Source organism: Anomaloglossus baeobatrachus, chromosome 10, assembly GCF_048569485.1.
Source record: "Anomaloglossus baeobatrachus isolate aAnoBae1 chromosome 10, aAnoBae1.hap1, whole genome shotgun sequence".
NCBI lineage: Eukaryota > Metazoa > Chordata > Amphibia > Anura > Aromobatidae > Anomaloglossus > Anomaloglossus baeobatrachus.
This window is the reverse complement of record NC_134362.1, coordinates 157327012-157340618: the sequence shown is the minus strand read 5'-3', so window position 1 is coordinate 157340618 and position 13607 is coordinate 157327012. Positions and strand designations below refer to the sequence as shown.

The following is a 13607-nucleotide window of genomic DNA, read 5'->3' as shown; positions in this document are numbered from 1 at the left end:
ACTGCGGATATGGTGGACTTGGAGTCCTCCGTCCACTGAAGGATGCGTTGAACCTCCAACATTGCCAGGCGGCTGCGAGTCCCGCCCTGGTGATTGATGTAGGCAACCGCTGTCGCGTTGTCTGACTGGACTCGAATGTGCTTTCCCGCCAACAGGTGGTGAAAGGCTACGAGAGCTAGGAGCACAGCTCTGATTTCCAGCACATTGATCGAGAGGGCTGATTCGGACGGAGTCCAAGTGCCCTGTGCTCGGTGGTGGAGAAATACTGCTCCCCAGCCGGATAGACTGGCATCCGTGGTGAGGATCACCCAGGACGGGGCCAGGAAGGAGCGTCCCTGAGACAGAGAGAGGGGCCGAAGCCACCACTGAAGAGAGCTCCTGGTCTGTGGCGACAGAGCCACCAACCTGTGCAAGGAAGAAGTCCGCTTGTCCCAACAGCGGAGAATGTCCAGCTGCAGAGGACGCAGATGGAACTGGGCAAAGGGAACCGCTTCCATTGACGCCACCATCTGACCCAGCACCTGCATTAGGTGCCTGATGGAATGACGGCGGGGCCTCAGCAGAGAGCGCACCGCCAGATGGAGGGACTGCTGTTTGACTAAGGGCAGCTTGACAATTGCCGGCAGAGTCTCGAATTGCATCCCTAGGTACGTGAGTTTTTGGGTCGGAGTCAGAGTGGACTTGGGCAGATTGACAAGCCACCCGAATTGAACAAGAGTGGCGAGAGTGAGCGAGATACTCCGCTGACAGTCTGCACTGGATGAAGCCTTGACTAGAAGGTCGTCCAGGTAAGGAATCACTGCCAACCCTTGGAGGTGAAGAACCGCAACCACTGCTGCCATGACCTTGGTGAATACTCGAGGGGCCGTGGCTAACCCGAAGGGGAGAGCCACGAATTGGAAATGTTCCTCTCCGATTGCAAAACGTAGCCAACGCTGGTGTGAAACTGCAATTGGCACATGCAGATAGGCATCTCTGATGTCGATGGATGCCAGGAAATCTCCTTGGGTCATTGAGGCAATGACTGATCGCAGAGACTCCATGCGAAAATGCCGCACCTGAACATGCTTGTTGAGAAGCTTGAGATCCAGGATGGGCCGGAAGGAACCGTCCTTTTTGGGGACTAGGAAGAGATTTGAGTAGAAACCTCTGAACCGTTCCCTGGCGGGAACAGGTACAATTACTCCGTTGGCCTGCAAGGATGCCACAGCCTGAGAGAAGGCGGCGGCCTTGGAGCAAGGGGGAGTTGACAGAAAAAAATCTGTTTGGCGGGCTGGAAGAGAATTCTATCCTGTAGCCGTGGGAGATGATATCCCGCACCCACTGATCGGAGACGTGTTGAAACCACACGTCGCCAAAGTGGGAGAGCCTGCCACCGACCAAGGACGTTGCTGGCTCGGCCAGATAGTCAAGAGGAGGCTGCCTTGGTGGCAGCAGCTCCTGCGGACTTCTGAGGACGCGGCTTCGTGCGCCAGTTGGGCTTCTGGTCCTTGGCTGAGTTAGTGGACGAGGCCGAGGGCTTAGAGGACGACCAGTTAGAGGAACGAAAGGAACGGAACCTCGACTGGTTCCTGCCCTGGACAGGTTTCCTGGTTTTAGTCTGTGGCAAGGAAGTACTCTTCCCGCCAGTAGCTTCCTTAATAATGTCATCCAGTTGTTCCCCGAACAGCCTGGACCCAGCAAATGGGAGCCCAGCAAGGTACTTCTTTGAAGAAGCGTCTGCCTTCCACTCTCGAAGCCACAAGATCCTGCGGATAGCGAGGGAATTAGCCGAAGCCACCGCAGTGCGGTGAGAAGCCTCCAGCATGGCAGACATGGCGTAGGCTGAAAAGGCTGAAGCCTGGGAAGTTAAGGCAACCATTTCAGGCATAGAGTCCCTAGTGAGGGAATGCATCTCCTCCAGAGAAGCAGAGATGGCCTTGAGAGCCCACACTGCTGCAAAAGATGGGGAGAACGAGGCCCCTGCCGCCTCATATACAGATTTGGCCAGAAGGTCAACCTGGCGGTCAGTGGGATCCTTAAGTGAGGTGCCATCAGCCACTGACACAACTGTCCGGGCTGAGAGTCTAGACACCGGAGGGTCTACCTTTGGTGAGTAAGCCCACTCCTTGACCACCTCTGGTGGAAAGGGAAAACGGTCATCAGAACCACGTTTTGGGAAGCGTTTGTCAGGACAGGCCCTGGGCTTGGTCACAGTGGCCTGAAAACTGGAGTGGTTAAAGAACACACTCCTTGTTCTCTTAGGCAAGGTAAACTGGTGCTTTTCTGCCAGAGAGGGGTGTTCCTCTGATACTGGCGGATTGAGGTCCAGTACAGAATTAATGGATGCAATCAAATCACTAACATCTGCGTCACCCTCGGTCAGATCAATGGGGCACATGGAGGTAGCGTCCGAGCCCCTAGAAAAGACATCCTCCTCGTCCTGCGAGTCAGCTCGTGAATCAGAGCCGCGGGACGAGGAAGGAGAGGGGACCCTGCGTCTCCTTTTAGGACGACGGGGTCTGGGAGCAGATGAAGAATCCTCTGTGAGCTCTGGAGAGCGAGCCGAAGCAGCAGAGGCGCCCTGAGAAGGGGGCTGATGCATGCTCAGCAGAGTCCGGGACAACTCTCCCATGGAGTCGGCAAAGGACTGGGAGATAGACTTAGAGAAGGATTCTACCCAAGCCGGGGGTTCAGCCACCGGGGCCGGAGCAGCCGGAGGGACCACTGGGGAGACTCCAGGCTGAGGCACCACCATGTTGGAGCAGGCATCACAATGTGGATATGTGCTCAGTTCAGGCAGTACGAGCTTACATGCAGTGCATATGGAGTACAGCCTTGCTCCTAGTGTGAGACATGCTGCTGAGGTGGGGGCTCTCCAGAATGACCCCCAGAGAGTGTATAAGAAGGTCCACAACCGGAGGTTGTGGCTTACCAGACCGTTTGTGTGCCCTCCGGATCCCACAGCTCGGACCCCCAGACAGATTAGCAGAGATGCTGCAGCCAGCGCCGATCAGTGTGAGAACGCTGATAAAATGGCGCCGGAGCGAGGAGAGGGGGCGGGGCTTAGTGAAAGAGCGGGATCCGGAGGGCCAAGGAGATATACAGGGGAGGGAAACATCTCCTCAGAGAGGAGTGTCCTCCCCTGAGCCGAACGGCCGATGGGCGGAGCCGCACTGTCCCCTTGCTTGACTGACATGCAGGGGCAGTGAAAACGAAACTAGGCCTCAGGCGAAGCCGGGGCCTAAATTTTACAATGCGGCCGGCGCGCAGGCACCCTCGGCGCGGTTCTCTGGTGAAAACCTGAGAACCGGCTGGAAATGTCACAAAGGTTACATAACACACTCTCCCCAACATTAAAATGCAAGGGACCCCCCTGACAATAACGTCTCAATACTTAGCTTGTGAGACACAGGGCCAGGTCCCTGAGGGAGGAGTGCTCCGTCCGGCAGGATCCTGAAAGGGCTGCGGATGGAGACCGGTCTCCTGCAAGGCAGGGAGAACCGTGCTGGCTCCCACTTCAAGCCAGAGCCCGAGGGATGGTGAAGGAGCGCGGCATGTAAGGCTCCAGCCCTGAAATCAACCTTAACAACACCGCCGACACAGTGGGGTGAGAAGGGACATGCCGGGGGTCCAGGCTTGGACCCACTTTTCTTCAAACTCTTTAACATCAAAAATCAGATGAGAATGCATGTGTGGATGTGTGCCTCCTGAACACAAAGCATTGAACTGGCTATAGTTGGTTATCCAGGGGGTGTATACGCTCGGAGGGAGGAGCTACACTTTTTAGTGTAGTACCTTGTGTGTCCTCCGGAGGCAGAAGCTATACACCCATGGTCTGGGTCTCCCATAGGAACGATGAAGAAAAGTCAGTGCAGTTCAGTCAGATCAGTGGTGGAGTTCAGTGAGAGTGGAGGTCAGGCCTGTGTGTCAGGTCTGAAGGAGAACTGACAGGTACCAGGGTAGGAGTCCTGGTGCCTTTGGCTAGGAGGCAGACAGCGGTCTCCGTCTGCAGGAGCCCGGAAGACGGCTCGGTGGAACAGAGGTGGACCGGGACGGGGTAGTGGCCCGCCGGTACCAACCCGGAGAACCGACTCGGAAACCGGAGCACACAGGGGGGTACTCAGACCCTGAAGCTAGGCCCAGAAGCGACTGGAACTAGTTAATTAACTGATTGGGTGGGACAGGACCTCTAGTCCTGGCCGCAAAGTCCCGATTGAAGGCAACAACCCACCGAGGGGGATAGCAGGCCACCGCCAAGGCTCAGAGATCCCACGGGCCAGCGTCTTCGGGCAAGGGCTCCTTAGGCCACATCCAGCCGGGAGCGGACTCCTGAAGTTGCAAGCGCAGGTAGTCCACCATTCCAAAAAAGGTGCAGGAGAAAGACGGAGACCACCAGCTGGGTGGGGGAACCAGAACACAGCCGGCTGCGGTCACCGACCACCATCACCTTGGTTTACCAGACTCATGTGTGTTTCTTATAGTGAGTACACCAGCAACATGCGGTCGCCCATCTCCCTGCATTGCCAAACCCTCCAACGGGTCCTGCGGCCACCATCCCTGCCCACGCAGGGGTTAACAACTTGCTGCGCAACATCTTCCCCGGGTGCCCCGTAACTGCAGCGGTGGTGTCCAATATCACCATATACTGTGGGTGGCGTCACGAACTCCGTACGGCCCAGCACGTACATATACGTCCTACACCCACCATCCCATCACTCCCCTTTTCATTTGAAGTGACCGCGAGACCCCCGGGTCCGAAGACCCTCGAGCCACCCACAGAAGGACCGGATCCGAGCAGCTCGGCTGCAGAGAGCGGGGAGGTACATAGGCAAGGATATTCTGAATCTAAGGATGTATCACTTAGATTACTTACTGCAGCCGTTCTGACACAATCTGAATTTTTAGACTTAGTCATGTAGCTGAGCTGAGCGCTGTCCCGGCTGACACCAGGGTCTGTATAGAGATTATACATATACAGTGAGGCGTCAATCACAGCAGGATTGTCGGACTGCCCTGAGTTTGTAGTCCTGTAATAATAAGGGTCCTGCTGCTTAAACAAACATAGAAAATAAACAAAAGGTGGAGAGAGACAAAACAGGTATCCCTGAACTTTCTGTGTTAACCCTTGCAGCATGCTGGCTTCAGCTTACATAGCAAAAACCTGCTGATATATTCCGTTGAAACTTAGTGTTACCCTTAATAACGGGCAGTGTCTGAAATCCCCGATCGGCCCAAACTTTCAGAAAATAGCTCAGTTGCAACATTACTCGGTCAAAGTTATTGGGCAAGAAACAACTATAAAGCTAAAGACCAGCACTGATGGGTCTGCCACAAGGCGAGACAGCTATCGACAAAAGGTCAGCATCGCTCTCCTCCTGAAGTCAGCGCCGGTGGAGATCTTCATAGAATGCCTATAATTGTGGCTAGGCTTCAGTACTTTCTAGATTTAAATCACAAACAACAACATTAATCCCCTCCTTCAATAAGTAATCCAGGACCAGCCGTGGCAAAGAAGCCCAGCCTCAAACTATTAAAATCCCTCCCATGCGCTTCATTGATGGGGATGAGGAGGGGTTGCCTTCAGTACATTCTCTTTGCCCATTCACCAAAACACTACATTTGCAGTACCTTTCCTGGTTTACTGCCAATGAACAGTGATTCCGGCCAGTGATAAACATGTATGCAGGACCCCAGCGGGGATCCTGGGCATCCAATTGTTGTCACCTCTTTTTGAATCTTACTGAATAAGGATCAAGTTTTTTTTTTTATAAGGATTAGGCTATGTGCGCACTAGAGCAAAATACCCGCGGATTTACCCGCGGATTTGCCGCGGAAATTTCTTGAGAAATGTCTGCAATCTTTGTGCAGACATTTCCCATGAAATTCTATGAGAAAAAAAAAAAGAGAGAATTTTGTTTACTTACCGTAAATTCTTTTTCTTATAGTTCCGTCATGGGAGACCCAGACCATGGGTGTATAGCTACTGCCTCCGGAGGACACACAAAGTTACTACACTCAAAACGTGTAGCTCCTCCCTCCCAGTATATACACCCCCTGCTAGCCAGTCCTAGCCAGTTTAGTGCAAAAGCTGAAGGAGGACATCCACCCACAAGAAGAGACAGAGTAAAAACCGGAAGAACCGGAACCTCTGTCTACAACAATAACAGCCGGTGAAGACACCGGAACAAGAAACCTGCCAACAGGCAATAGGGAGGGTGCTGGGTCTCCCATGACGGAACTATAAGAAAAAGAATTTACGGTAAGTAAACAAAATTCTCTTTTTCTTTATCGTTCCTATGGGAGACCCAGACCATGGGACGTTCCAAAGCAGTCCATGGGTGGGAATAAACAGACAACTGAGAAGCAGGCAAAACCTAACTTCACAAATGGGCGACAGACGCCTGAAAGATGCGTCTGCCTAAGCCCGCGTCTGCCAAAGCATAAGCATGGCTTGGATAGAGCTTCGAAAAAAGTATGCAGACTAATTCGAGCTGCAGTCTGACAGACCTACTGAGCCGTAGCCTGGAGCCTGAAAGCCCAAAAGGCACCGACAGGTCTGATCAAATGTGCTCTGATCCCCGGCGGGGAAGGCACTTGAGTACACTTGTTGGGCCTCGGAAATGGCCGACCTAAGCCAACAACCCAGGGTCGGCTTAGATGCCGAGAGACCGCTACGCTGACTAGCGGTCATCACCAGAGAGAGGTGCACTGCCTAATAACGGCGGTGCAAGACACATAGATCCGGAGCGCCCGCACCAGATCCAGGATATGCAACGCTTTCTCAAACGATGAACAGGAGCCGGACAAAAGGGAGGCAGGAAAATTGCCCCGGATAAGGTGGAAGCAGTAACCACCTCAGGGAAAAAAGTCCGGAGTCGGACGGAGACCACCTTGTCTTGATGCAAAAGGCCAAGAAGGGGGTGACTCCGAGAGAGTACAGCTAGAACTCTCTGGCGGGAAATTATAGCCACTAGAAGACTACTTTCTGTGAAAGATGAAACAAAGAAACCTCCCTAAGAGGCGCAAAGGGGGGTTTCCAGGAACCGGGAGGACCGGATTAGGGTCCCAGGGCTCCATAGGCCGCAGGAAAGGCGGAATAATGTGAGATGCGCCCTGAAAGGAGCGCACCGGAGCCAGCCGGACGATACGCCGCTGGCACATACTGACAGAGCCGAGACCTGTCCCTTATGAGGGATAGTCCTAGCTGTAAACCGGACTGTGAAAGAGACAGGAGGGTCGGCAAGGCTAAAAAGGTCAAAGGACACTTTGAAGCTCGAGTCATAGCGGAGATGACTTCAGGAAGGCTACCAGAAGTCACCAAGATCCAGGACTCAAGATCTACGCCGTCAATCTGAGAATCCAGAATTCTGACGGAAAAAACGGACCCTTTTGAGAAAAGGTCTGAACGGTCCGGAAGATGCCATGGCAATCCAACGGACAGAAGGAGCAGGTTAGGGTACCAAGCCTGCCTGGGTCAGTCTGGAGAATGAGAATGACCCGACGGCCCCCTTAACTGATCTTGCGCAGGACTCTGGGCAAGAGGTAGAGACGAAGCTGGGATCAAACATGAACCAGTGTGCCTACCGCAATGGACCACGGTTGGACAGCTGAAATAGTCTGCCTCGCAGTTTTCACATCTAGGATGTGGGCTGCGGATATGGTGGACTAGGAGTCCCTTGTCCACTGAAGAATGATGAGCCGCCAAGCTTGCCAGACGGCTGAATGTCCCGCCCTGGAAGTTGATGTAGGAAAACGCTGTCACGTTGTCCGACTGGACTCGAATGTGCCTAGCCGCCAACAGATGGTGAAGGCTTAGAGAGCTAGAAATACAGCCCTGATTTCTAGCACATTGAACCAGAGGGCTGAATCGGACAGAGTCCAAGCGCCCTGCGCTCCACGGTGGAGATATACTGCTCCCAAGGCGGAAAGACCAGCACCCTGGTGAGGATCACCCGGGACGGGGCTAGGAAGGAGCATCCCTGAGACAGAGTGGCCGAAACCACCACTGCAAGGAGCCCCTGGTCAGTGGCGAAGCCACCTCTCCGAGAAGGAGGGAGGTCGCGTGTACAGCGGAAACCCTCCAGTCTCAGAGGACGCAGGAGAAACTGGGCAAGGAATCGCTTCCATTGACGCCACCGTCTGACCAGCACCTTATTTGGTGTCTGATAGAACGACGTCGACCCGGAGGGACTACTGATCGACTAAGAGCAGCTTCACAAGTGCCGACAGAGTCTCGAATTGCGTCCCTGAAAACCTCTGGTGCGAAGTCAGAGTGGACCTGGACAGAATGACAAGCCACCCGAATAGATTAGAGTGGCGAGAGTAAGCGAAGTACTCTACTAAGAGTCTGCGCTGGATGAAACCCCGAGAAGAAAACCGTCCAGGGCAAACGATCACTGCCAACCCCTAGGGGTGCAGGACCCTATCACAGCAGCCCCAAGGAGAATACTCGAGGGGCCGTGGCTAACCCAAAGGGAAGAGCCACGAATTGGACCACTCCGATGGCAAAACGTAGTCAACGCTGGTGTGAAACTGCGATTGATCCTTGCCGAAAGGCATCCCTGATGCCGATGGCTGCTAGGGAATCTCCTTGGGTTCTTGATTGATCCGGTGAAAAACACACGGAACAAGACCGAGACTCCATGTGAAAACGCCACACCTGACCATGCTTGAAAAGCTAAAGATCCAGGTCGGAAGGCACCGCCCTCTTCGGGGACTAGAAATAGATTTAAGCAAAAATCTCAGAACCGTTCCCAGTCGGGAACCGGAACAATTACTCCGTTGGCCTGCAAGAAATGCCACGGCCTGTGAGAAGGCGGCGGCCTTGGAGCCGGGAGGAGTTGACAGAAAAAATCTGTTTGGCGGGTGGACAGAATTCCATACTGTAGCCATGGGAGATATAAACTCGCCCCCACTGAACGGAGACGTGGTAGAACCATACGTCGCCAAGTGGAGAGAGCCTGCCACCGACCAAGGAGGTGGTTGGCGTGGCCAGATAGCTCGGAGGAAGCTGACTCCGAGGTAGCATCTCCTGCGGTCTTCTGAAGACGCAGCTTCAAGCCATTTGGTTCTATGAACTAAGGCCGAGCTAGAGGACGATCAGAAGGAGGAACGGAAACCACCGAAACCTCAACTGATTCCTGCCCTGGTTTAGGTTTGTGGCAAGGAAGAACTCTCGTCGCCGAGAGCTTCCTAAATTTCATCTAGTTGGTTCCGAAGAGACTGGTCCCACCAAAGGGGAGCCCAGCAAGGAACCTCTATAGAGGCATCTGCCTTCCATTGCCGAAGCCACACCTGCGGATAGCGAGGAAAGTAGCCAAAACCACTGCTGTGCGGTGTCCAGCATGGCAGACTTGGCAGAGGATGGAAAGACTGAAGTCTGGAAGTTCAGGCAACCGTCTTGGGCATAGAGTCCCTGTGAGGGAATGCATCTCCTCTGAGGAGCCATCAGCCACTGACATAACGGTCCGGGCTGAGCCACCTGAGGTGAATGAGCCCACCTCTTGACCATCATTGGTGGACGGGGGAAACCCAGTCCTCAGAATCACGCTTCATGGGAAGCGACTGTCAGAGCGGACCCTGGGCTGGTTACAGGGGCCTGACAACTGGCGTGGTTAAGGAACACACGTTGTGTTCACCTAGATAAGGTAACTCCGGCGGATTGAGGTCCAGTACAAAGTTAATGTACCGTGGGATCCTTATAGAGGTGCCGTCAGCCACTGATACAACTATCCGGGCTGAAAGTCTGGACACCGGAGTGGCCACGCTTGGCGAATGAGTACACTCCTTGACCACCTCTGATGGGAGGGGGAGACAGGCAGCAGAACCCCGCTGTGGGATCTGCAGGACAGGCTGCGGGCTTGGACGCAGCGGGTTGAAAACTGGAGTGGTTAAGGAACACACTCCTCGTCTTGTTAAAGGTATACTGATGCCTTTTTGCCAGCGGGGAATACTCCCCTTATACAGGCGGATGGAGGTCCAATATAATGGACACAATCTAATCATTCGCATCCCCGTCATCTACGGACGGATCAAAGTACGTAAAGCAGCGTCCGAGCCCCTGATAGAGACATCCTCCTCGTCCAGTGGGTCAGCTCGTATCGGAGCTGCGGGACGGGGAGGACAGGGGACCCTGCGTCTCCCTGTCAGGAGGACGGGGTCTGTGAGCTTTGCTGAGCAAGCAGAAAACGCCCTGAGAAGGGGGTTGCATGCTCAGGGGATGCCGGGACAGCCGACCCCTGGAAAAAGAGATTCCCCCAGGGGTCAGCCACCGAACCCGGAGCAGCTGGAGGGACCATGCATGAGGCTCCAAGCTGAGGGGCCACAGCGGTTATGAGCTCGGTACAGCCGTACGAGACTACCAGCAGTGGATAATAAAAAACAGCCTGCAGCCTCGCTCTGTGAGACCTGCTGCAGAGGTGAGGGGCTCTGTCTAGAATGAGTAGAAAACACAAGACAGGGGTTCAGCCTGGGGAGACTCCAGGCTGAGGCACCACCACCTAAGAACCATGACAGTATGGCCTGTGCCGGTTCAGGCAATATGAGCTTACATGCAGAACATGTAGTGTACAGCCTTGGAGCTTTGCTCCTAGTGAGACATGCTGCTGAGGAGGAGGTTCTATAATAAAGCATTAACTCCTTCACGATGCCCTGATAGTATATAAAAGTGCACAACCAGAGGTTGTGACTTGTCAGGCCGCTGTGAGTGCCCCCCCAGGTTCCAAGCCTGGACCCCCAGCCCCCCCCCCAGATATTCACTCCCTCTGCACTGCAGAGCAGCCAGCGCCGATCAGCGTACTAAGAACGCTGAGAAAATGGCGCTAGAGTGAGGGGGGGGGCGGGGGTTAACCCAGGAGCGGGAATCGGAGGGCTAAGAAATGTACAGGGGAGGGAATCATCTCCTCAACAAGGAGTGTCCTCCCCTGTGCAGAGCGGCCGGCGGGCGGTGCTGCAGCGTCCCCCTGCATGACTGACATGCAGGGGAACGAGACGAAACTAGGCCGCGGCCGAAGCCGGGGCCTAGAGTTAAACATGCGGCCGAAAATCAGGCATCATCGGCGCGGTACACAGAAAAAAACAGTGGAACCGGCCGGAAACACAGTACAAGCAGCATTATCAAAGTCAAACACTGTCCCCCTAATAAAGTGCCCCACATTGCAGAAGGACCCTCTGAATAACGTCTCTATACTTAGCTTTGAGACGCAGGGTCCAGTCCCTGGTGGGGTGGGGGTCCAGTGCTCCGTCCAGCAGGGTCCTGTCAAAGGGCTGTGGATGTAGGCCGGTCTCCTGCAAAGCAGTGAGAACCGTGTTGGCTCCCACTTCAAGCCAGAGCCCCAGCATGGGATGGTGAAGGAGCGCGGCATGAAGGGCTCTTGCCCTGAATCAACCTTAACAGCACCGCCGCCAGGGGGGTGTGAAGGGACATGCCGGGGGTCCAGTGGACCCGCTTTTCTTCCAAATCTGTAGAAAAAATGAAAATCAAAAAAAAAAAAGGATGCATGTGCCTCCTGACACAAAGCAAAAAACTGGCTAGGACTGGCTAGCAGGGGGTGTATATACTGGGAGGGAGGAGCTACACGTTTTGAGTGTAGTAACTTTGTGTGTCCTCCGGAGGCAGTAGCTATACACCCATGGTCTGGGTCTCCCATAGGAACGATAAAGAAAAAGCTGTGCGCACTGGTGCGGATTTTTCTCAAGAAAATTTCTTGAGAAAAGTTTCTCGAGAAACTTTCTTGAGAAAATGAACATGTCCATTAAATCCGCAGGTACCCCGCGGATTTCTGCAGTACAGACTGCAAAAATCCGCAGGGAACCACCCGCGGGAAAATCGCGGCAAATCCGCGGCTAATCCGCGGCAAATCCGCATGCGGTTTTGCCGCGGATTTTTTCCGGAGGTCAGCAAATCTTTCACTCCCAGAAGTTTCTCGAGAAGATTTTCTCGAGAAACTTCACATCTCTAGTGCGCACATAGCCTTATTCTTTGGTTTCTCGGATCTCTTGGGCCTACTGGGAAAAAGCACGAATGGTGAATGAGAATTCTAAGAATTCTAATTTAATTTATTTATTTTTTTTTTTTAAAAAAAAAGGTCAGCTCAGCAGTGTGGAGTGTGTGGAGCCTGGAGGAAGGCAGGGCTGCTGGTTGTCTGCTCAGCAGTGTGGAGTGTGTGGAGCCTGGAGGAAGGCAGGGCTGCTGGTTGTCTGCTCAGCAGTGTGGAGTGTGTGGAGCCTGGAGGAAGGCGGGGCTGCTGGTTGTCTGCTCAGCAGTGTGGAGTGTGTGGAGCCTGGAGGAAGGCAGGGTTGCTGGTTGTCTGCTCAGCAGTGTGGAGTGTGTGGAGCTTGGAGGAAGGCAGGGCTGCTGGTTGTCTGCTCAGCAGTGTGGAGTGTGTGGAGCCTGGAGGAAGGCAGGGCTGCTGGTTGTCTGCTCAGCAGTGTGGAGTGTGTGGAGCCTGGAGGAAGGCGGGGCTGCTGGTTGTCTGCTCAGCAGTGTGGAGTGTGTGGAGCCTGGAGGAAGGCAGGGCTGCTGGTTGTCTGCTCAGCCGTGTGGAGTGTGTGGAGCCTGGAGGAAGGCGGGGCTGCTGGTTGCTCAGCAGTGTAGAGTGTGTGGAGCCTAGAGGAAGGCAGGGCTGCTGGTTGTCTGCTCAGCAGTGTGGAGTGTGTGGAGCCTAGAGGAAGGCAGGGCTGCTGGTTGTCTGCTCAGCAGTGTGGAGCCTGGAGCAAGGCGGGGCTGCTGGTTAGTCTGCTCTGCAAGGAAAGGTGCACTAAAGCCAGATAGGCGTTTGGTGAACACGTTTCATACAAGTGTGAGATGCGGCTGGGAATACGGAGATTGGCGAAGCTGCAACATTTACCTTATCTCAATATACCTGTGGCATGGCTGTTTATGTTATTCATTTATACGGAAGGAAAGTTGTTTTTTGTTATGGAACTATAAAGTTTATGATAGACAATAAAACTACATGGTATATATACACACACATACATACTTATATAATGTAAATATCTATATCGGTCAACACAGAGGCTCAATGGTTTTCCCAGAAAGATGCTATGGTTGATCGTGGTCATACCTTGAGGTCTTCTATGGACTCAAACTCTCCACTCCTAATCTTCTCCTTCATCGTGCTGAAGTCCATTGGGTTCTTAATGATCATGGAATAACCTGGTGCGATGAAGTCCGTGACAGGGAAAGCAAAGAAAGAGCTGGGGTCCTTTCTGTGAAAAGCAAAGACATAGAAAGTAATTATAAGACGAAAAATAAAGGAAGATTTATTACAATTTAACAAGTTTCTCATAACACAAAAGGTAATGAAGATTTGTGGGTAAGTCAACCAAATAGATAAGAGTCAAGAGAAAAAGGTAGATACACCTACAATGAATTCTACGATTTTATTTATCAGTCATTTTGCAGGACCCTGGTCCAGAGGCCACATCAGTGATCAAACTGCCAGCTACCTGCCGTCATCCTCAGTGCCTCTTCAGATTAAAAGGCCCAGCGCAACATCATGCCGGTGTCATTCTACAACTATGAGGTATGCACCGAAACGACAAATCAGAAGAGGCCCCTGATTGGTAAAATGGCAGGTAGGAAAGGATTACTGGACCAGGATCCTTCAAATCAATTTGCA

The 13607-nt window shown here is 53.3% G+C and overlaps 1 protein-coding gene across 1 annotated transcript in view; it reads right to left on the bottom strand.

Moving 5' to 3' along the window:
* The window catches only part of BRD7 (bromodomain containing 7), a 161801-nt gene that overhangs the window by 115796 nt on the left and 32398 nt on the right, over nt 1–13607 (bottom strand). The window contains exon 5 of the mRNA XM_075325740.1: nt 13050–13194. Coding sequence (XP_075181855.1) covers nt 13050–13194 — 145 coding nt within the window. The remainder of the gene's footprint in view (nt 1–13049; nt 13195–13607) is intronic.